At 37.8% G+C, this 25,484-nt stretch overlaps 1 protein-coding gene across 3 annotated transcripts in view; it reads right to left on the bottom strand.

Annotated features, from left to right (window-relative positions):
- Window positions 1-4,154: 4,154 nt before the first annotated feature.
- Window positions 4,155-25,484, bottom strand: part of LOC135208032 (anaphase-promoting complex subunit 7-like) — a 114,992-nt gene continuing 93,662 nt past the window's right edge. For 2 of the 3 annotated variants that reach the window (XM_064240149.1, XM_064240150.1), the window contains exons 10-12: window positions 25,338-25,483; window positions 21,160-21,277; window positions 4,155-9,380 (exon numbers count right to left, since the gene is read on the bottom strand). In XM_064240149.1, the coding sequence (XP_064096219.1) occupies window positions 9,312-9,380; window positions 21,160-21,277; window positions 25,338-25,483 (333 nt within the window). In that variant the 3' untranslated portion in view covers window positions 4,155-9,311. The remainder of the gene's footprint in view (window positions 9,381-21,159; window positions 21,278-25,337; window position 25,484) is intronic. The other variant, XM_064240151.1, reaches the window with a different exon arrangement.

Raw genomic sequence — 25,484 nt, forward strand, 5'->3', positions numbered from 1 at the left:
GTATTTGTATAGGAACATAAATCTGAAGAATTAATTGATCCTGTTGCCCATGTCTGCATGGGAGACACATCTCAGTAGGTAGAAAGCAACACAAAATTAAAAATATTATTAGTCTACACTCAGCAACTCGTCTGTTAAAAAAGCAAGAGGGCCTCATCCTCCAGCTGTGGCCTTTGGATAGGTTACTCCTCCATGTATTTCACTTCCATCAAATTATACCAAGATGAACACAGCCACAATCTGTCTGCAGTCTGGAAGAACAGAAGAAAATAGGGATAAGTTGTGCTTCTTCCTGGATGACTGGTATGCCCATTTGATTACCCCAAGAAGACAGAAGGAAATGGTTTTTAGACACATCTTTTGGTCTGCTGGTGGACACTAACAGGCAACAATATTCAGGCAGATAATGCAGAGTACGGTCCATGTAACACAACACAGCTCTCATTGGATACCTGAGCATTTTGTCTCAATCTACACCTACATAACCGCACAAAGTAGCTTTTCTCATTTTCGAAATATTTGCATATAAATCACGATAAACAGAAAAAAAACCACGTTCGGTCAACTTTGACTCTACCGAAATGGTCGAAAAATGCAATTGTAAGCTAAAACTCGTACATTCTAGTAATATTCAGTCATTTGTCTTCATTTTGAAACAAATTCAAAGTCTCTAGCACAATATTTAGATTTATGGTGAATTTAAAAAAAAAACTTTCCTTCCCTCCGCGCGCAGATTCTCCGCCGCAAATCTCCGAAATGTGTACGTCGCATTCTCAGAATATTTGCTCCGTTTCATAGAGTTTTATATATGAAAATGTGCGCAATTTCATGTAGAATACAACAAAAATAATTGAAGGTTGTAGCTTTTCTCATTTTTGAAATATTTGCATATAAAAAAAATTCTATATTCGGTCAATTTTAACTCGTCCGAAATGGTAAAAAACTGCAATTGTAAGCTAAACCTCTTACAGTATAGTAATATTCAATCATTTATCTTCATTTTGAAACAAATTGGAAGTCTCTAGAACAATATTTAGATTTATGGTGAATTTTTGAAAAAAAACATTTTTTTACGTCCTCGCATTAGGAATTCATGCATCATTTTGTGATAATATTTTCTCTGTGTTGCTTTGATCATTTTACAATGTGTTATATACCAAAATTATCGCAATTTACTGTACAATATAACGAAAAAAAATTAGCTCGTTAGCTTTAACCGTTTTGCTCACAGCACGATTTGAATACAATTATATATAAAATTTTGTTTTTGCGCTATCATATATCGCATTATTTATATATGATAATGATATTTTTTTCATTTCTGATGGTTGCATACTAAACTTCAGGCAATGACAAAAAAAGGAGCCAAAAATGAACTCTTAATCTTGAAAACTAAGCGAGCTGTGATTTTTTGAAAAAAAAAAATTTTCCGCTTCGGCGCTCACTTCGAGACCCCATCGGCATACGGGAGACGATTTTTATCATACCCCTTGGCGTTTAAGGGTTAATGAATTAGCAAATATATTACGTAATTGTTTTTGCGCCCTTATGTCAATCTGAGAGGAGAGAGCGGGTCCTGATTCGGTAACTACTTGGTAAGTATAAATGAAACTTAATTTTATTATGAAATTATCATTTTCATATAAGTAACTTGGCAAGTAATTGCATAGCTGAATCCCAAATTGAATGGAGGCGGAATAAATGGACAATGCTACTCCTAAACATTAAAGAATGGTAATGACTGAAATAAAAAAAGTCGCTAGCACTGAAACAAGGTTTTTTGTTTCCTTAGCTGGTAAGAGAGCTACTGCAGGTGAAAACTGCTTCTGGTTGGTGCTGATCTGAACCTGTAGTGGCATGGTGGTTGAGCTGCAAGAAGCCTCTACTTAAGTGGGAGCTTTGCAGTGAGGATATGACCATTGGCTAGCAAGGCATAAAAAAAAGTGCCCTTGCCCTTAGCACAGTAGCAATATACAAAGCAACCAGACAACACTGTCATCCACTGAAACTGGTGGGTACTCACGGTACATTGTACCTCCAAGACTCCCCAAAACTTGACACCTTACTACAAGGCAAAGAGAAGTTCGAGAAATTCCTAGGTGTCTTCACCCAATACCATACCAGTCACTGATAATGACTCAAGGTACTGTAATTACAAACAGTTTTCAAATAGGTCAATTGCAGAATGTGAGTAGGGAACATCTTGTGCCTGAAAGCTGATGGGGTACAGATTATCCCAACGTCAAGAGCTTTCACTTAAAAATATGCAGAAAGTCCACCTGACTCTGAGAAGTTTGCCTCAGAAATTAAGTCCCTCTGGAAGGAGGACAATGCTTCCTTAATCAGAGGGTGAGACGGGTTCTTAACAGAACACCAGAGGTTAATGGGTGGCCCTCTGATCCTTTTGGTTTTGTTCAGGTAATTACCTGAAAGCCCCTTACAGCCGAGGAAGTCTGTTAAGTTCTTAATAGAGCAGGACGTCCAGTGCTTCGATGGGTCCTCGTTCTTGACTAAAAATCCCAGGGAAAGGAGTAAACCTTGTCTCTTAGTGAAAACCTCCCCTTATCGATAGCCTGGATCTCATTAATACGTTCAGCAGTAGTCAAGGCCACAAGAGTCATCCGGAAAAGGTTTCTCGGATAAGAGGAATGTAGGGGTTCAAAAGAGGCAAAAGAGAGACTTGTCAGCCACTTAAACACTATGTACCGGTTCCAGGAGACCGGACCTTCCTTCCTTTGCTTGGAAGTATCGAAAGACTTGATGAGGTCATTAAGATTTGGGTTGACGAAAGATCTAAGTTCCTGGGCTTAAACACTGAGTTAAGTGTAGCTCGATATCCTTTAATGGACGATGACGTGATATTCTAGACCTCCTCAGATTAAGGAGGAAATCCACAACTGGGTCACAGATGTCTCAGAAGAATAGACATGTGTCTGAGACACCAGTTCGGAAAAGCGCCCCCTTAGCCTGATAAAACGCTGATAGAAGATTGACACCTGCATCTTGCAATGGCCCAAACAAATCGAGTGACTAGAATCACTCGATTTAGATCTATCCACAGTAAGACTCTTGCTGTTGACAGTAGAACCTGAGTGGACTCCTCTTGGGGGTCCAAATAAATTTCCCTCACAGTAAAGGGGGGTCAACGGCGAAAAGAAAAGGGTCGATTTCTGTGTCTGTGTAACCCTTTAAGTTGAAAAGGAGCACCACAATTCCCCCCTTCTTTAATACTACCAAGGAGGAAGAGCTGCAAGATCAATAGATCCATCTCTGATAGCCTTGTCTGCTCCAGACAGTATTCATAGCCAATCTGAAGGAATGTTGTTCTTTAACTCCTTGAAATGTCATTTTCCTTGGTCAGAGCTTTGTCCACAATGAGCCATGAAAACCATGCCATAAGAGGTACCTGCCTGTGAGGAAGAAACTGAAAACTGATGAGGAACTCCACTATTCCTTGCCAATGGAAGACACTTGCAGATAATGTTTTGAAGTCAGGACAGCATCAACTGATACTCACAACCTAAGGGTCACATAATTTTTTTTTTAATCTTATTTATAGAAACAAAACCTTCATGGTCAAAGTTGGTAGACTATGCTATAAACCAAAAGGAAAACAATTATTTAAAGAGGATTGAGACATCCTTTGTATTAGATAAATTTGCTTACTCTTTTCACTTTAACCAAACCCTGAAAAAAGCAAGAAAGCAGGGACATGTTAAACCCTCAAAGGTAGAGACAGAGCTGCCTTTTGAGGGATGAAAAGTTATGAATGGTGTGAAAATAGAGGCAGGAAGTTCTACAGGGTGATTTCTTACATAAAGTAAATTCAGCTCACGGCTCTATTGCTCTCTTACCTTCACTTTTTTGTTTTCTTTGGTCTCCTCCCACTTAACTATAGAACCTCTTTAATATTATCTTGCTGCATTCTTCACCTCTCATTTAAGAACACACCTTTTAATTCCATAAATGTGCAGAATATGTACATCAATACCCACACTAAAGTTAGGATGAGTTATAGGTAATGGGTAATTCTGCCATACATCATGAGGATGGCTTGATCTGAGTTTGCTTCTCTCTTACATTAGCATCACTTACGACAGACCCTTCTCGTATTTCAGAGTACACCTTCCTGTTACAGCAGCTGAATCGAGAAATCACAAAGGGATAACATATATTTATAAATTGCAGCAGGACAAAAATAGAGAGGAAAGAACACACCTACAATATAAACCAATACAAAGGGATTCAAACATTAAAATCAATCAATTATGAAAAACTGTATATTCCTGACTTATAAAAATCATCATAATTACAAAAAAATACACAAAACCCAACATACAACAACAGTAATCTATGCCCTAACCAAATAAATAAAAGCTATCCTAATTTATCTCACCACAATGTAACAAAAAACTGGTTTCAGCTGATTTACACTTCCTGTATTATTATTCTGTAAAGAAACACTTGCTTTCAAATCTTTCACATTCATTAAAATATTTGAAAATAATCTTATTTATGTTTGTTAAATAATGTTATATTTAATATTAACAAATCAATTCTCATCACAAGGTACTGTAATATATAATTAACTTTTACCTATAATGACACTAGGAATGAAATTCTCCCTCATAAATTGTACAGGTGAAAAAGGTCTAACTTCTACAGAGTGACACATTACCAAGTGAATTTCCACTTCTTATTCTGTAATAATTGCTGGAAAAACCACTAATTATTGACTAGATGTGACAATAAATATGAATCTGAGAATGCGTGATGAAGTAGTGTTAGTAAGTTGTGCTGTGGGCATAAGGGCATTAAATTTTCCTATAAAATCAGCAACAAAGATTTGAGCATTTGCTACCATCTGTACACTTTACTTTTAAAGTACACAATCCTTGATCCAAAATCCTTGGGGCCAGATGTGTTTCAGTTTTTGGAATTTTTCGGATATCAGAACTGTGGGGTCGGGAGCATAATCAAAAGTCAATAGTGCAGCAAAAGCAGTTTTTTTGTTTTTTTCATTGTTTTACTATTTATATTACTCTACTGTTACATGAATATGAGATAACTAGCATCATCAATAATAAAATAGTGGGACAATTAAGACCATATGTTCACCAACACATTATTTTCAACAAAAACATTCAGTAAAATGCAAAAATATATGTTACCATGATCATGTTTATTTGACTGCTGATGGGAAAAATTACTCAATAATTTACTTTATATAGTTATTTCTTTTTGAAAACAAGAATTTTAAGAACAATTTTAACTTTATTATACATAAGCAGTCCCCAGTTATCGGTGGTCTCGGTTAATGGTGATCCGGTTTCATGGCGGTAGTTTAAGCACCACAAAATCAGCAATTTGTGGCGCTATAATTGGCTGAATTTTGGTTATCGGCACCATAAGGTGTCAATAATATAATTATGGTGCCATAACATGCACTAACAGAGGCACCATTAACCGGTTGTCAGCGCTATTAACTGAAACTTGGTGCCACATGCGCCATAAATTGCCGTTTTGGTTAATGGGGTTTTTCGGTTATCAGGATCCCGCTGAGAATGGAACCCCTGCCAATAACTAGGGACTGCCTGTAGTGGCATGAAAAATCCCACACAGTGTGTCATAGTATTCAAATGTACGACTGTAGACTAATGACAGCATAGTGAAAATAAAGAACAAACCTCTCCAAGATCAATATGATGAAATGTATTTTATATTTTACAGGCTTATCGTTAAAATTCACAAGTTGAATGTATCTTATACTCTTACTTCTCATTCAATTTCACAATGAATTACAATAGTTTGTGAATTGTAACGATAAGTAACACTAATAAAATACATTTCATCATATTGATCTTGGAGAGGTTTGTTCTTTATTGTCACTAAGTCGTCATCAGTTTACAGTTGTACATTTGAACACTATGACACACTGTGCGATTTTTCATACCAATATATCAAAGTTAACATTATCTTAAATTCTTGTTTTCAAAAAGAAATCATTATATATGGCATATTATCGAGTGATTTTTGCCATCAACAGTCAAATAATCCTGATCATGGCAACATTAAAATTTAATACCTTCACGACATACGTCGATAAATAGAACAGAAGTAGAGGGCAGTCATTGGATAGCAGATCTCCATGGCAACCAGCCGGCCAATTAGGTTTTAGCTGTACTCTGTCTGAAGAAGAACGTTTTGCTCACATGAAGTTGACAATGACGTGTGTGTGTTTTGAATACATTACGTAGTTTTTAACAGCGTATGTATTTTAAAATACTGATTACATGAAGAATACAATGAATTCCTTCCCATTAATTTGAGTAGAAAATTGTTGGTTCAGAGATTCTTCCACAACAAAAGTTTTTTTTTTTTCAAAAGACATTTATTAATGCTGCATTGACATACCTGTAAAACAAATTTATCTCTAATCTCTCTATGAATGTTAATCCCCTTCTCTTTCAAGGGCCCTCCTTGTTCTGTTTACCTGCTGGTCACAGTCTTTATTCCATGTGTTTGGCAACAAATTTTTTTTTTGTCTCCCTAAGTTGTATTATCTGTACTGCACAGTTTTTACACCATTATGGACACATGCGCACACACACACACACACACACAGTGTGCATATGTACTAATACCTATTGGTTAAAGAAGAGAGATTATTTACAACTCTAAGGCTTGGGAGACGTAAAATTATTTTATTATCTAGAGATTTTTTGTTAATCTTGGGATTTTCTAAGGTCAGTCCTTGGGATTCAGTAAGAAAAATAATCTGAGTAGCAGCACACACCTAAATGACTCAGGTCAGCCATTATTAGGCCAAACTACCAACCTTATGAACTGATGTTCTACTCTGCACAAATTTTTTTCAGTTTTTAGAATTTTGGATTAAGGATTGTGTACCTGTATCAATTACATATATCCTATCATAACTACTGTACACACACAGCAACCTTGATGAACTGTAGGTAATGGGGACATGAAAGAGCTACAGGATGTGTACAACATTACATCTATGACACAACAAGTACAAAAATACGTTCTCATCTCTTACAATAACAGAAGACATCTTGACCCTAATGTTAACTCTCGTAGCTCACTATAACTACTTTGACCTACAAGATCAAAGTCCACTGAATTTACTTTAAAAAAACAATCATTAGGTCCATTTCATGATGAATATTGACTGCTCTACCATATTTTTACACTGGACTAACAACCATCACTTTACAATATGTACATAGAGTAATTCATAATACCCTGATATTATATAGTACTTTCAAATATTCAGTACAGATTATGAGTTGATATCAGGCTTCATGTAACAAATTCCTTCCATGCAAAATACAATAAGGCTAATGGCAAATATATTTTGTCATCACATCATAACAAGAGGAATAAAAGAAATTGGTCAATTAATGAGCTATTCTAAAAGAAAAAAATATCCTACAAAATAAAAGACACCTAGGTCACCTTTAAACTCATCACCACCTTTCCTGTCTTCAGGTCAAGCTTTCCATTCACATGATTAAAAGTGATGAGTCCTCATTCCCCTTTACGTTTTCACACTGCCAGATTCAGGGCTTCATTTCTCTTGGGTCATCCCCCTATAGAATGTTGTGCAACTCCAGAAACAAATTGCTTTGTAGCCTAAGGATGCAATTGCAATTACACCTTTCAGCAGCTCTTTTGAGAGGCAATTTTAAGCTGGTTGCAATTGTATTGAAATGAGAATGGAAAAAATTATGAACAATACACAACTTCAGAGGCAATAGTCTTGGTGGAGAATGAACGCAATCACAATTGAAGCCTATCTAATAGCTCTTACTATTGTCACTGTCTGATATTTTTTCCATTCTATTTTCATGACAGTAATTGTCCTGGGAATAATACACTGTTCTTGTTGTACTTCAGGTACTCTTACTACTGTATATAGTAAATGGCATTTCCTTTTCAAATAATAAATCTCTAATATTACGTGCTCACTTTTTAAATAAGATTAACCAGTAAATGTCTACCTGTCGTAAATGTGAATACTTCAGTCATCATCTACGCAAACAAATAAAAAAAAACCCAGTATCATGTGGAAATAAAAATGACATTTACATATGAGATGGCACCGGGACACATGTCATTGGTAGCTACAACAAACACCTAGAACATAATGGTAGTGAAGGTTTTACCTTTACTAGCTAGAGGTGTACTGAGGTCTCCTATCTATCCTTTAGTTTTGGTGAATTATGCCCGAGTTCTCATCAGGTCGAGGTCTTTACTTAAAGTGGTGAAACACTTTGTGGAAACTCATGACTAGTTGGAAGTCAACTATTGGCTACACAAATTGAAAAACTGCATAATTGGTTTAATAAATTTCAAAAAATGTAAGCAAGAGACTTTGATTCCTTACAGCATGAATAATAAAGGGCCAACACTGCTGCAAGGAGTCATTACTTCTAGAAGTAGATTAGAAAATGTATAATAAGGGCTTAACACACCCTTTCATATGTTCATGTTAGCTCTAGTACACAAGCGGAAAATGCACAAAATAACATAAATAATTTCCACTTCTTAAGCCACTTTCTTAAAGTTGTCTTTAGTAAACTGCTACATGTAATTTCATGTTCCTCGTCCTTTAGATACTGTGATCGGACAGCTTTACAGCGCTAAGAAAATTATGGTCATGCAAGGCCTACATTCTCGTGGATATAATTTAGGTACTGAAGTTCACATGTAAAACCCCCACCATTTACCAGACAAAATTGACCAAATGTTGAAAAAGAAACCCAAAGGGCTAAACAATATTTAGAAGAGGAGCTACTATGTTTTCATAAAAAACTAGCAGCTGTGCTCTTTGATTAAAACCAACGACTATATGGGAGTGGATTTCAAGTTTCATCTCCAGAATCCACTGCCAAGATTAAGATCTTTTCTAAGATTCATAAAAAATAAAAGCCTAATAACAGAAACCTTGTACTTGAGTACAATGAAATACATCTTTTCCATGAACTTTAACCCTTACAATAAAGGGCTATCAATTAATACTGTACTACTTACTTTAGTAGTTAACTAATAATTACTTTAGTAGTTAACTAATAATCACTTCATGTAAAACCTTTCCTGGCTATTACCCAGAAAAGAATCCTTCAAAGGAATGGTTAGGCAAGCAAATGCTGCAGCATCAATTTCTCTAAAATGCTTTAGCAGCAACATATGACAACCTTGGACCAAATGCACAGTCCAATTTAGCTTCTGTTGTCATGTTGAATGTTTTGGCTGTTGGTCACCCGGATAATCTGGATGGCGTTATGCTACTGACCACTTAAGGAGAAATCCACATCAGACCAAACTGCTTCCAGGTCGCTCTCCTCGACTTCGCCCTGGCAAAAGAGAAAATATATTTAGCATTCACAATAAGGTTAAGTATATCTTAGTTTTACCAGACCACTGAGCGGATTAACAGCTCTCTTAGGGCTGGCCCGAAAGATTAGATATTTTTACATGGCTAGGAACCAATTGATTACTTAGCAATGGGACCTACAGCTTATTGTAGGATCCAAACCACATCGAGAAATGAATTTCTATCACCAGAAATAAACTCCCCTGATTTCATGTTGGCAGAGTGGATATCGAACCCAGACTCTGTGATCGGTAGTCATGCTCATAACCGACTCGTCAAACGAGGAACTATTCGCAATGAGGGCCTTTCCTATTTTGCAGCAAGCATGTTTTGACATATCATCTAGAATGTGAAATCTAGTGAGCAAAAATTTTAATCTCAAAATTGTCTAGAATTTGAAAGTTATCCCTTTTTAAATGTAAGACCAATTGACTATACAGTTTAGGTGTGAAAAGAAACATCTGAAATAGAAGAAATACAAATTCAAATCTAAATTATAAAGTAAATAAAAACAAGATACAGTTTATCCCTAAAAATATAACATTTTCATGATAAAATAATGTTTTATATATATAAGTACTTACCAAGTACGTAATTACATTGTACACAGTTTCACTCGCAGGGAGCTTAAAAATGTTGAAAATCTTGGTAGCGCTAGTGTCGGTGTAGGTACTAGTCCCGCCCACTTTCGGGGTTAGAGAGTAACAACTTCAGCAAGGAGTTCAATTGTTTCTGCCCTCTTCCCAAGTAAGGAGAGGAGAGAGGGCTCTGATTCATACTTACTTGGTAAGTATATATAAAAATGTTATTTTATCATAAAAATGTCATTTTTATATATGTACTACGTATGTCACTTACCAAGTAAATACTACATTTCTGCAATGGCTAGTTTCTACTCCAAACATTACATATTAATGATAATGCATTAGAGAATAGAAAATAATAGCGTTCCTTATCTGATAAAGAGAGCTGCTATAGGTAGATACAACTGCCTGGTCGGCACTCATCTATGTAGGGTATGGCTAGTTGGCCAGATTCACCTCTACAATAGTGGGGCTTTGTAGCAAAGGATGAGCCCAATGACCATAAAGCATGCAAGTAGTCAGTTGTCACTGCCCTTAGCATAGACCGCCTAAATAAGACCAGACAAAGCAATACAAATCACCTACACAGGCAACAACATAAAAAAACCACCCAATCATAAATATAAGACTGGAAGGCACTCCAAACACTAAGTGCCCTCAAGCTCCACTTGAACTAACACCTGATATCAAGTTGAAGATATAAAAATATAGGAAGAAAGGCTTCCTATACTTCCTCACCCAACACCATGCCAGCCACAGACAATGGCGCTAAAGCACTACAATTAAGGAATAAGTCTTCTACGTCTTTCAGGTAATGGGTCTCAAAAAACTGATCTACACTTTCAATATGTAGCTTGTAAAATTGAAGAAAAGGATAAATTGTGTCTGAAGGACAACGACATGGTGACATCTGATTTCATGAGCTTTAGCTCTTACTGACATTAAATGCTCCTCTCAAACTTGCACATGGGCTTCACTGATCAGATCTTTAAGAAAAAGATGCTAGACCATTCTTAGACATGGCATGGGATGGATTTTTTTGACAGAGCACCAGAGAAGATTCTGGGAACCTCGAATCTTTTTCATTCTGTCCAAATAATCTTTAAGTGCTCTAACTGGGCACAGAATCCTCTCCTCTTCCTCTGGGTATAATATTTCTGTCAAACTTTTGATAATATGTAAATGAACAAGGCCAGGGCTTGGTAGGATTTTCATTTTTGGCTAAAAAGCCCAGGGTAAAAGAACATATAAGGTATCTCCTCGTGTGAAACCCACTTTTTTGTCAAGGGCATGCCTGTAGACAGATGATGACAGGTTCCTAGTCATCCTTAAATACTGGGGGAATTCTGCAATATCCACTACAGATGTAGAAGCTGAGACGTAACGTCTTTTACACCAAGTTCTAAGGATTGCCCATTTGGTCTGATTAAATTATGTCAGAAGAGGCCCCTGAAACTGGTTCTGAAGCAGTTCTTGAAAATCCCTTCTGTTGGGGGAGTTTCCTGATACAACTACTATCCGACTTACAACCTGCTCGACATACAACCACTCGTACTTACAACCTTACTTCACAGTTGACCATTGAGTTACTTGGCACTGCGCCATCTCATGAGAACTCTCATCACTCAGGCAGCTTCAGTTTGAGTTACCCTGCCCTATCTGCAGCATCATTTGGTATTAACTGTACTGTAGACTGAATTGCAAACCAATTTACGTAAGAATCGACTTCTGACATGCATGCAAGAACCTAACCCCATTGTAACTCAATGCCTGATTGTACGTAATATATACTAATACATAAATTATTAAAATGTATTAGTAGAAGTACATTATGGTAAAAAGATTGAAATAATGATTGTACATTACATTACAGTACTAAGTAGGCACTTTTATATAGCAAAGGTTTGATAGTATACCCTACCCAGTATGTTGGCCACTTTCTAAGGTTCGACTTACATCTTTTCTGACTTACAACCAGTGGGTCAGAACCAAACTTGGTTGTAAGTAGGATGGTACTTTAGTCTGTACCTTGTCACGGCCAAAGTGAACAATCCTTGGTGGAAGAGGCTTAAATGGGGCTGTCATTAACAATAGGAGGTCTGGAAATCATTCCCGTCAAAATGTGGCCCACTAAGATCATTGTGACATTTGAGTGATTCCTGAGGTAGGCATTCTGCAAATCTATGGATGCCATCTAGTCACCCCTCTCAATGGATGACACGACAGAGTGCTTGTCTAAATCCTGAACTATGTCTTTTCTACAAAGAAATTCAGGGCGCTCACATCTAAAACTGGCACCCATCTCCCTGATGCTTTGGGGAACAAATGGATAATTGTAAAAACTGTCAGACCTGACTTGATGTCCTTTACTTCCTCGATAGCTCTCTTCTCGAGGAGTGAGGCCACTTTGTTCACCACTGCAGAAAACCTCTCGGAGCCTACCGAGCAGGTGGTCAACACGATGGGCCTGTTGACGGAGGCTTTTCTCTAAAGGAAATAGATTAACCCTCCTTGAGAACTGACACTATCCATTCTTCCACTCCCCTTTTGCTCCACTCCTTCTAATAATGCAGAAGCCTCACTCCTTGACATGAAGGACACAATCCTCACTTTCAGGCAATGGCTTAGTCGACGACTTTTTAAAAGATTGAGCAGAGAAAAAAAGATCTTGAGTGCTCTTTTTTTTTTTTTTTTTGAAGCTCTGAAGAAATATCACTAACTGTCGAACTAGGGAAGAGGTGTTGGCGGTTGAGAGGAGAATATAACAGTGCAGATTTCTGTGAAGAAGTGTCAGCAGATTTCTGTGAAGAAGTGACACTCTTTGTCATAAAACAACACCAGAGTTCTCTCCTGAGTACCATTTTCAGTAGTCTGTCATCTGCAGGCTTATCCATCATAAAAAACGTTGAAGCTGGAGAGCCAGGAGCTGGAGGAGTGCAGAAACCTTGGAAGTTATACAGCAGGTCCTTCAATAATGCTGCATAAACAGTCGGAGTTGAGCCTTGATCCAAAATGTTATACTCACCATCCTCTTCTGAAGGCATGGGCGACCACAATGAACTCCTAGGGTCCTGTTTAGAAGAGGGGGCCTTTCTTGAGCAGACTCAAAATGTCAGATAACTGATGTTGAATTCGTAATAGTGAAGTATCCGAAGAAGACGAAGGAAGGGCTGGCACTACTCGCTTGACATCTGGCACAGAGCGCATTGCAGAATGTGCCAAGTGATCCGAAGGCAAAGTCCTCAAGTTGCTAATGGACTGATTAATGATATACAGTGTTACCCCCGTATTCGCGTTCTCCGGATTCGCGGATTTTTCTTTGGAACCTATCTAGAAATTATTCGCGGACGGACTCGCCCATTCGCGGAATTTTCCGACAAAAATAATCACTAATTAGTGTATTTTGATGTTTATTTTCATGACTAAATACATTTTTATGGTACATATATGCGTAATATGTTTATTAATATTTTCAAATAATAATAATAATAATAATGTTTTGTTAAAAATGACTGCTGCTTCAGCACTATTAATCTTATAAAGAGTCTTCTCTATCTTTCTGATGACGGCTTTCTCGTTGTTGCTTAGACTGGCGAGCAACGCACCAAAGGGCATGGTAAAATTCGGTTGAGTCATTTGATTTATTATTGCTTATACAATTCTCTCTCTCTCTCTCTCTCTCTCTCTAACGCGACGTTTCCTCCTGATCGACAGGACATTATCAAGCGATAACTGCTGAGGGACTGAATTCCAGTGGCGAGTCCTTCTCTTTTTATCGTGGTGTTGCGAGCTCTCCAGTACGGTCCGAGCACTTCTCCGGTAGGTCGAGTTTTTATTGGTTCCCGGGAAGGTGACTCATACGGCGGGCGTTGAAGAGTCTTGCAGACCTTCTCAGGTAGGGGGTATCACCGGGAGCCTCTTGATTGGCTTCTACCTGCGTGACGTCACCCCTGGTATTATTCTCATGTCCGGTGTTCGTTCCATGCGCGCTGGTACTTTCGTTAGGGGAGAGGGGTGTGGTCCTCCTCACACACGTCGGTATCAGGAACACTTCTTGGGTGGTATTGAGGGGAGGCTTTTCTTCGAGGATGAGCAGCGCTTCTAGGAGACGCAGACGTCGTGGGTCAGGTGCTCTCCCGATGATCTTAGTATTCCTGACGATGTCGTCTCTCGTGATGTTTCTGCGGTGTACTGCAAGGGCGTGCTGCCTAATGGCGCTCTCCTGGGCGTGGCAGGAAATCCTTTTTGACAGGCGCATCTCGTCATGCCGATGTAAATCCCAGGGCATCCTTGGGCGGGGCATACGTATCGGTAGACGACGTTGGACTGCTTCAGGGGGTCTCCTGCCGGTGGGGAGGGGTTGTTCTTCATCAGGAGGTCTTTCGTACGCCGATTCTTGTAGTAAATAATGAGGGACACTCTCTTCCTCCATGGGGCGGACGTGTTCCTCTATTATTTTCTTCATGGCTGCTTCTTCTTCCTTGTATTGGTGGTGCATGAAGGCTTTATAGAAAAGTTTGATATCCTCCGGGGGCGGAATGTTCTCTCTTCCTCCGTCATGTACCACTTGTCAAGGGCGGCTCGAGTTTCTCGGTTTACGAGTTTGTTCGAGTACCCATGTTAATTAGCATCTGGGATGCTCGGTCGAGTTCGAGGTGTGTGTCCTGCCACGTCGAACAGTGCGAGAGGGCCCTCCTGACGAAGGCCCTGACGGTGGTGGTCTTGAACCGCGCAGGACACTCGCTATCACCATTCAGACAGTCCGAGGTTCGTAGCTTTGGTGTAAACGGTAGTCGCCAACTTCTGATTCGTCTTCGTGACAAGGACGTCGAGGAAGGGAGCTGATTGTTGCTGCTGTACTCGACAGTGAAGTTGATTGCGCTGTTCTGCAGGAACTGCTGCCGAAGGGCTTCTACCTCATCCTCGCAGTCGGCTTGCACGAAGATGTCATCGATGTAGCGTGCGTATGTGCGGGGACATCTGTGTTGCAACACAGATGTCCCCGCACATACGCCCTTGCAGTACACCGCAGAAACATCACGAGAGACGACATCGTCAGGAATACTAAGATCATCGGGAGAAGCACCTGACCCACGACGTCCTGCGTCTCCTAGAAGCGCTGCTCATCCTCGAAAAAAGCCTCCCCTCCCTCAATACCACCCAAGAAGCGTTCCTGATACCGACGTGTGTGAGGAGGACCACACCCCTCTCCCCTAACGAAAGTACCAGCGCGCATGGAATGAACACCGACATGAGAATAATACCAGGGGTGACGTCACGCAGGTAGAAGCCAATCAAGAGGCTCCCGGTGATACCCCCTACCTGAGAAGGTCTGCAAGACTCTTCAACGCCCGCCGTATGAGTCACCTTCCCGGGAACCAATAAAAACTCGACCTACCGGAGAAGTGCTCGGACTGTACTGGAGAGCTCGCAACACCACGATAAAAAGAGAAGGACTCGCCACTGGAATTCAGTCCCTCAGCAGTTATCGCTTGATAATGTCCTGTCGATCAGGAGGAAACGTCGCGTTAGAGAGAGAGAGAGAGAGAGAGAGAGAGAATTGTATAAGCAATAATAAATCAAATGACTCAACCGAATTTTACCATGCCCTTTGGTGCGTTGCTCGCCAGCATCTAAGCAACAACGAGAAAGCCGTCATCAGAAAGATAGAGAAGACTCTTTATAAGATTAATAGTGCTGAAGCAGCAGTCATTTTTAACAAAACATGTCTACGAGAGGGTCTCCTTCCGAAATAATAATAATAATAATAATAATAATAATAATAATAATAACTGTAATTACAAAAATCATATGTGAAAGTATTTCCAAACCCAAATACTACGATAATCTCTCTCTCTCTCTCATCTCTCCTCTCATCTCTCTCGTCTCTCTCTCTCTCTCTCTCTCTCTCTCTCTCTCTTAAAGCGATGTATGTTTTTTTGGATGATGATTTACTAATTTTTCTTTTAATATCAATATTAATGTAAACAGCAATAATATATATTCATTAAAGAAAATACTAAAGTGAATTAGCAAGATTTTAGTTTATAAATAAAAAGAATTATGTAAGAATAAAAGAAAATGCATTTAACCCCGTGTCTTGTTTTTGAACACTAGCCAGCTTGGTTGGCTGGGTTCCAACTGTCAAATCCAGTGGGGAGCGAGTGTTGCCATCTACAGATCATTGAAATTCTCTCTCTCTTTCTCTTTTGCTGATATGAGATAATTTCTATGGTACATGTGTATGTTTATTAATATTTTCGCATAATAATAATAATAATAGTAATAATATAACTAATCTCAAAATTCACATGTGATAGTATTTTAAAGAAGTACAATAATCTATCCATTTCACTCTTTTAAATAAGGACAACCCTCTCTCTCTCTCTCTCTCTCTCTCCATTATTATTCTCTCTGTCTCAGAAATAATTCATAATTTCACTCTTGAGGGTCAAATATATGATGTTGCCATTCATTGGTCTCTCTCTCTCTCTCTCTGTTATTTGCTGTAGATATATATTTTTAATGGTAAAATGTTTAAGATGACTTTAAAATGATATTAATATATAACCTCAAAGATTAATGCAGTAATAGGTAAGTAATTTTAGGTATATTTGAAGTAGGATGTTATTAAAGGTATACATTTGGCATCTGAACTTTCAAGATAGGCAGTTATAAGCATTTTTAGTGGTGGTTTTAACTATTCGCGGGTTTTAACTATTCGCGGGGGTGTCTGGTACACATCCCCCGCGAATACGGGGGGAACACTGTACACAGTCAATTTTATTATTACATTGTTCATATGAGAAAATAGTAAAAGTTAATGGGATTGTCATCACAGATGCTAGTGCTAGCATATACCCAAATTTGTACAGTACATATCAGTCAATGCACCTACTCTGAAAAGTTATTTACTGCCTGAAGTTACCATCTATCCCAGGCTGTATTCTTTCATGTCATCCAATCTCTATTAGGAAGGTACCTTAATATTATAACTCTGAGCACCAATAACAGAGGTTAAATGTTAATGTGCACATATTCACATAACTAAACAAACAAATAATTCTATGTACTGCGACATTTATACTTAACCCTTTAACGCCGATTGGACGTATTAAACGTCGATATAAACTGTCTGTTGGGTGCCGATTGGACGTATGGTACATCGATATAAAAAAGTTTTTTAAAAATTCGCGGAAAAATAGTTATAGGCCTACCAGCCAAAAACTTTTGAATCACGCGCCTTGGGGGATGCTGGGAGCTCACAGATCAAGGCGTTGTTTTGTTTACAATCATTACCCAGGCGCGCAAGCGCGAATTTCTTTCTTATCGCACTAAAAAGTATCAGCGACACATCTCAGAAATTATTTCGTCACTTTCACATCATTTTTGCACCATTTTAAATGACCCGTTACATGGAGTATTATATATGAAAATGTGTGCAATTTCATGTAGAATACAACAAAAACAAAACTCATAGTTGTAGCTTTTATCAGTTTTGAAATATTTTCGTATAAATAACGATGTGCCAAAATTTCAACCTTTGGTCCAATTTGACTACCGAAATGGTCGAAAAATGCAATTGTAAGCTAAAACTCTTATATTCTAGTAATATTCAATCATTTACCTTCATTTTGCAACAAATTGGAAGTCTCTAGCACAATATTTCGATTTATGGTGAATTTATGGAAAAAACTTTTTTCCCTACGTCCGCGCGGTAACTCTTCCGAAAAAATCATAAATTTTTTTGTCCGATTGTCGTAATGTTTGCACCATTTTAAATTAGCCATTACATAAAGTTTTATATATGAAAATGTGCACAATTTCATGTAGAATACAACAATAAACAACCCATGGTTGTAGCTTTTATCAGTTTTGAAATATTTTCATATAAATAACGATAAGTGCCAAAATTTCAACCTTTGGTCAACTTTGACTCGACTGAAATGGTAAAAAAACGCTATTGTAAACTAAACCTATTACATTCTAGTAATATTCAATCATTTACCTTTATTTTTCAACAAATTGGAAGTCTAACACAATATTTTGATTTATGGTGAATTTATGAAATAAACTTTTTCCTTACGTCCGTGCGGTAACTCTTCCAAAAAAATCATAAATTTTTTTGTCCGATTGTCGTAATGTTTGCACCATTTTAAATTAGCCGTTACATAAAGTTTTATATATGAAAATGTGTGCAATTTCATGTAGAATACAACAAAAAACAACCTATGGTTGTAGCTTTTATCAGTTTTGAAATATTTTCATATAAATAATGATAAATAGAAAAAATTCGTCCTTCGGTCAACTTCAACTCGACCGAAATGGTCGAAAACTGCAATTGTAAGCTACAACACTTACAGTCTAGTAATATTCAATTAATTACCTTCATTTTGTAACAAACGGGAAGTCTCTAGCACAATATTTTGATTTATGGTGAATTTTTGAAAACAGCTTTTTTACGTCCGCGCGTTACGAATTCATGCATCATTTTGTGATAGTATTTTCTCTGTGTTGCCTTAATCGTTTTACAATGTGTTATACAGTGGTCCCCCCGTATTCGCGTTCTCCGGATTCGCGGACTCACACATTCGCGGATTTTTCTTTGGAACCTATCTAGAAATTATTCGCGGACGGACTCGCCCATTCGCGGATTTTTCCGACGAAAATAATCACTAATTAGTGTATTTTGATGTTTATTTTCATGACTAAATACATTTTTATGATACAAAAATGATTTACTAATTTTCAAATATTAATTTTGATTGATACTGTATTAGTAAGTTTAATAAGTTTAAATGATATCACATAATAAAAATAATAATTCTCTCTCTCTCTCTCTCTACTACAAAGATGTATGTTTTTTTGTATGATAAATAAAAGATTTACTATTTTCAAATATTAATATCAATTTATACAGCAATAATATCATTTCATTAAAGAAAATACCATAGTGAATTAGTAAGATTTTAGCTTATAAATTTAAAAAATTGTGGAAGAATGAAGGAAATCCCAGTATTCTTTCTCTAACTCCAGGTACTAAAACTGTCATACGTATCAAGTTAAGTGACAGGAGGGGGAAGGAGCGCTTGTGTGCTGTTGCCATCAAGTGCTCATGAAATTCCCCCCCCCCCCCCCCCCTCTCTCTCTCTCTCTCTCTCTCTCATTTACTGAGACTCGAGATTTTTTTATAGTGCTTGTACTATATGTTTTTAATACTTTCAAATACGTAATAATAATAATATTAATAATAATAATAATAATGATAATAACTGTAATTACAAAATTCATATTATGTGATAGTATTTTAAAGGAATACAATACTTATCTATCCATGTCACTTTTAATTAAGGCTAACTCTCTCTCTCTCTCTCTCTCTCTTTTACCGAGATGAAAGAATTTTTATGGTACTAGTATGTAAAATGTTTATTGATAATTTCAGTTATTTAATAATAATAATAATAATAATAATAATAATAATAATAATAATAATAATAATAAAACTGTAATTACAAAATTCATAATGGTAGTATTTTAAAGAGATGAAAATTACCTTTCCATTTCACTTGTAAGGATAACTCCTCTTTCTTACTGAGATGAGAGAATTTTTATGGTAAATGCACATGTTTATTTCATTTTCAAATAATAATAATAATAATAGAAGTAGTAATAATACGATAACTAATTTCAAATGAAAATTCTTCCCTTCGTCTTTTTCTGTATCAATTTCCCTACCTCATAACTCCAGTGACGCTTGGAGCTGGGAAAGTAACAATGCCATACAATGGTCAACGAATTTAATAGTTTTATGTAATCTCTCTCTCTCTCTCTTACTGAGATGAGATCATTTTCATGGACATGTATGTAATAAGTTTATCATTAATATTTTCCAATAATAATACGTACTATAACTGTAAGTACAAAATTCATGTCTGAGTATTTTAAATACAATAATCATTCCATTTCTCTCTTTTAAATACTGTAAGGACAACTGTCTCTCTCTCTCTCTCTCTTTCCACAAGATACTTGTCATACATTTGGTGTTTCTATTTCTTCCTTTTATCTCTCTCGCTCTCAGCAACAGAACTGATAGACAGACAAACATAATTGCACAGTCCTCTCTTTCTCTCTTCTCTGGAGAAATATATGTATTTATGGGAGGGGAAAAAAGTTGCCTACAGACGTTCATTTCAATCTTTTGAAACCGTAAGGAGTTATTCTCTCTCTCTCTCTCTCTCTCTCTCTCTCTCTGTGCTATTGGCTGTTTATATATTTCTAATGGTAAAATGTTTAAGATGACTTTAAAATGATATTAATAATACCAATTCAATGGTATATTTGATGTAGGATAATACTTTAAGTAGACATTTGGTATTTGTGATTTCACATACAATTGCTTCCTTTGTAAAAAGAAAATGGATGTCTCAAATAGAAACAGTATGAAAGAAAACGTGCAAGACTGAATACTTATGGGGGGACTGAATTATTTTCACATGCGTAACTAAGTCATGCAGTATGTACATAGTATGTATTTATGTATAACCATAAAATGTAAGATTTACTTTAAAACAGTATTTATAATATTTCAAAGATTAATATGAACCATAATAGGATATTTTATGTATATTTGATGAAGGATGGTCTTTTTAGGGATACTTTGGTGTTTGCATGTTCAGGATAGGAGTTTATGAGCATTTTTAGAGGGAGGTTCCAAACATTCGCGGATTCTAACTATTTGCGGGGGGGTCTGGTACGCATCCCCCGCGAATACGGGGGGACACCACTGTATACCAAAATGACCACAATTTAGTGTACAATACAACGAAAAAAAATTAACTTGTCAGCTTTAACCAATTTGCTCTCAGCGCGATTTGAATACAATTATATATGAAATTTTGTTTTCGCGCTATATATCCCATTATTTATATATGATAATGATATTTTTTTCATTTCTGATGGTTGCATACTAAACTTCACGCAATGACAAAAAAAGGAGCCAAAACTGAACTCTTAATCTTGAAAACTAAGCGTGATGTCATTTTTTGAAAAAACTATTTTTATCCGCTTCGGCGCTCACTCCCAGACCCCGCCAGCATACGGGAGACGATTTTTATTATACCCCTTCGGCGTTAAAGGGTTAACACATATTAGTTTCACCTCCAAAAGTAGTCTTACCTCAGAGTCTGCAATATCTTCGACCTCCATGTCGTAGGCAGGAGCCTCAACAGCCGCATCAGGAGCTGCCTCCATCTTCTGCATGCCCTCTAGGGCTCTGGTGTTTCCAGGCTCATGACTGTCATGGAGAGGACTTAAATAAATTCATTGCTATCCTTTATAAAGTTCTCAAAGGAAAACTGGCTAAACAACACAAGAACTCCTTTGCAACAAAAACATAGTGGAATGGATAATCCTCAACCCCATTGGACAAGTGTGAATAAAATAAGTAAAGGAAATTAGAATGGTGCTTCAACTTGAGGCCAGTAATAGCCTTCAGAACTCCTCAAGGATGGAAGATTATAATATCACTGGAGAACAGGAGAGAGAAGTTCTTTACTGTCTTGGATGATTTACAATACAGTGGTACCTCGAGATACGAAATTAATCCGTTCCGAGGGGCCCTTCGTATTATGAGCTTTTCGTATCTTGGAACGCATTTTACATGTAAAATGGCTAATTCATTCCAAGCCCTCCAAAAACACCCCAGTAAATTTCATAATAAAGCTAAATTGACCTATAAACAATGAAATAATACAATAATTTGGACCATTCAATACCTAACTTAATATGTACTGCTAATTACCTGTAAATAAAGTGTATTAGTGTACATGGTATACAAGAAATACTGTACGCATGTAGTAAAATGTGGAAGTTTACCTTTCGAGTGAGGCTATCTCCGAAAGTGGCGACAGAGGAGGAGGACAAACGGCAGATACGTACGTACACTTAACTTTAAACACATAAAAAAATGTAAGGAAAACATACATAAACTAAACTTTACAAAACACATTAACAAAACTGTAACACTTAACTTTACAAAAAACTAAAAAAAAAAAAAAAATTTGTCTTTTTTTTTATTTTTACATTTTTTTTGTACTTTTTTTATACTTTACGTACATTTTTTTTTTTTTTTTAAACAAAATTTCAACTTCATCACCACTTTCAACTTCCTGTTTTTTAGTATCACTTGGTTCTTCCTTTTTGCTTACTCCTGCTAGTACTAAAGGCCTCTTTAAAAAATAACTATCCAAGGAAGATTGCTTCTGTCTCCTTTTCACAATGTTCCTGAAACGACAGGCAAACATCATCGAACTGCGCAAGCATACGACCTGTGTAAACCTTATCGGGGTGTCTTTTTTTTCTACAAATGATTGCACTTTATGAAAAGCAGCTAGAACATCCTTAATTTCTGCCATTGTCATAGGGTCCTCCTCCTCCTCGCCGCTGCTAGAGCACTCCTCTTGAACGACGTTATGTTGCATGGCCTCCAACTCCTTCAGGTCATCCGTAGTAAGCTCCTCTTGGTGCTCCTCGAGAAGGTCGTTGATGTCGTCCTCGTCAACGACCAGCCCCATGGACTTGCCAAGTGCAACGATCTCGTCAAGATCTAGTTGCAAAACAGTTTCAGGATCGTCAACTGTTTCTGAATCTGCAGCACCAGCTTTGCCCACGTCGAATCCCTCGAAGTCTCAGGCGGGTACGGCATCAGGCCAGAGTTTCCTCCACGAGGAATTCAAGGTTCGCCTCGAAACCTCCTGCCAAGCTTGGTCGATGAGTCGGATGCATATCACAACATCGAAATGCTTCTTCCAAAATTGATGCAAGGTGAAGTTTGTGGTATCAGTGATGTCGAAACATCTCTTGAAAAGATGTTTTGTGTACAGCTTCTTAAAGTTCGATATCACTTGCTGGTCCATGTGCTGGAGGAGAGGGGTGGTGTTAGGCGGAAGATAAAGAACCTTGATAAAGGAATACTCTGCTAGGATATCTTCCTCAAGGCCAGGAGGGTGAGCAGGGGCATTGTCCAACACCAGCAGGCATTTCAGAGGGAGGCGCTTCTCTTCCAAGAATTTCTTCACTGTTGGGCCGAAACACAGATTTACCCACTCCGTGAACAAAAGCCTCGTTACCCAGGCTTTCCCATTAGCCCTCCACATCACTGGAAGCTTCTCCTTAAGCACTTTGTGGGCCTTGAAGGCTCGAGGAGTCTCGAAATGATAGACCAGTAGGGGCTTCACCTTGCAATCCCCACTGGCGTTCAAACAAAGTGCGAGCGTAAGCCTGTCTTTCATAGGCTTATGCCCGGGTAGCTTCTTCTCTTCCTCTGTGATGTATGTCCGATGAGGCATTCTTTTCCAAAAAAGGCCAGTCTCATCACAGTTGAAGACTTGCTGAGAACTGTAGCCTTCCTTGGTCATCATCTCGTCGAACGTCTTTTTAAAGGCTTCGGCCGCTTTCGTGTCCGAGCTGGCCGCCTCCCCATGCCGCACCACCGAATGGATGCCAGTCTGTTTACGGAATTTCTCGAACCACCAGTGCGAAGCCTTGAAGTTTGGGGTTGGCGTTGATGTCCCTTTTCCTCCGTCATCTTCGGCCTGGGCAATCAAATCGCCGAAAATAGCGCTGGCCTTTTGGGGAGATTGCCGTCTCCGTTATCGTATCGCCAGCGATTTCTTTCTTTTATCCAAACAAGAAGAAGCCTTTCCATCTCGTCGTGCACGTGGGTCCTCGTGCTGGACAAAATAGTGACGCCCTTGGAAGGTGTAGCTGCTTTGATGGCATCCTTCTGCTTAAGGATGGTGCCTACTGTCGACGGATTTCGGTCATATTCCTTGGCGATCACACTCAATCGCATACCAGCTTCATACTTCTTGATAATCTCCATCTTCATCTCCAAAGAGAGCATCCTCTTCTTTCCGTGAATTTCAAGTTTCTTGGGACCCATGACTACGTATATACTGTACGTAATTATGTTATGTAGTACGTATAAGTATGGAGTAAAGTTCTCACACAACACGATAAAGTATACTACAAAGAAATCACTAACGAATTTACGTTAATAAACGAAATCGTTAGAACGAACGAATACCACATGCATACGATAACGATGCTGCTACTGAGTGGCCGAGGCACGCCGCTACGTAGTAGATGCATGATGGGAGGGATGCTGACCAATAGGAGAGAAGGATCTCATGGCGGTGACTAGCATCAGGAACCAATGGGAGAGCGGGAGGATGGTGGTGAGTCTACTCAGTTGGCAGCGCGCGAGTTTCAAAATTGTTATCGGTGGTCCGGGCGAATCTCGGACTTCACAGCAACAACCTTTCGTATCTTGAGCAATTTTCGTATGTAGAGCCGTAACATTTTTCGTATTAGCTTTCGTATCTCGAGTTTTTCGTAAGTTGAGCCTTTCATATCTTGAGGTACCACTTTAATTAACTTTGATAATGTTTGCTGTTAGTGTTTAACCCAATTTCACTGTTTCCTCTTATGCTGTTAAAATCAAATTTTTCAACTTACACTGAAATCAACATGAAAAAAAATGTATACACATTATAATCAATAAATGTACTATACAAAAACATATTTCAGTTTTCTTTTGAAGATTGAAAAAGAAACCCACAAAATCACTTTATAACTTGTTTACTTCGAAGTATTTACGAGTGTGGAGTAAAATTAAATTTAATATTTAGAAGTAAACAAGTTACAGAGTGATTTTGTGGGTTTCTTTTTCAAGTGTACTATATATAATTTTTTCTGAACTTTAAAAATATACATCCATATCATGTAAGAGAAACATTGCTTTAGCATATCTTTGTAAAGAACATTACTTACATCTTTATACACAAGGAAACCTGAACCCTACTATGAGTTAACATACTCAAGTCAATCCCAAAAGAGCATACAACAGAACAACTGAGCATAAGGTTCACTACTCCCAGCCTTGAAGCAGAATTTACTAAAATACGCAACAAGTTTTATCAATGGCCATTATGAGGCCCCAAGGCAAAGGTAAATCTCAAATTAGAATGATCAATTCTGAGACAGCTAAGTACAGTATGATAGTGAATGTAATACTGTACATATTTTCATCTTAAAACAAAATACACTGTATATACAGTACTGTATGAATTTACAGGAGGCAAAAGGGAACACTCTGAACACTATTTTAATCTGTGATCCCATTTTTTGTACCTGAACGTTTGCAAGTTGAATATTCTAAAGTAGGGTGGTGTCTGTATACTATATGGAAATGGTGTTTACATTAACAAGAGAACAATAATTCCTCCAAAGCTTTAGTACTGATATCATAAGAAAACAATCACACTCATCTTAGTGAGGGTAAATGCACTTACTTCAAAGCTATACCAAAATGGTGAGCAGCTTTTTCTTCGTCGTGGACGTGTGAAAAGAAGTCCGCTAACATTTGATGGAGACGGCAAGTACTTTGCACAGCCACTTGCTTCCTTAACAGTTCAATTGCTGCATCATAACGTAGTTCC

The sequence above is a fragment of the Macrobrachium nipponense genome, chromosome 34 (assembly GCF_015104395.2).
Source record: "Macrobrachium nipponense isolate FS-2020 chromosome 34, ASM1510439v2, whole genome shotgun sequence".
Classification (NCBI taxonomy): Eukaryota; Metazoa; Arthropoda; class Malacostraca; order Decapoda; family Palaemonidae; genus Macrobrachium; species Macrobrachium nipponense.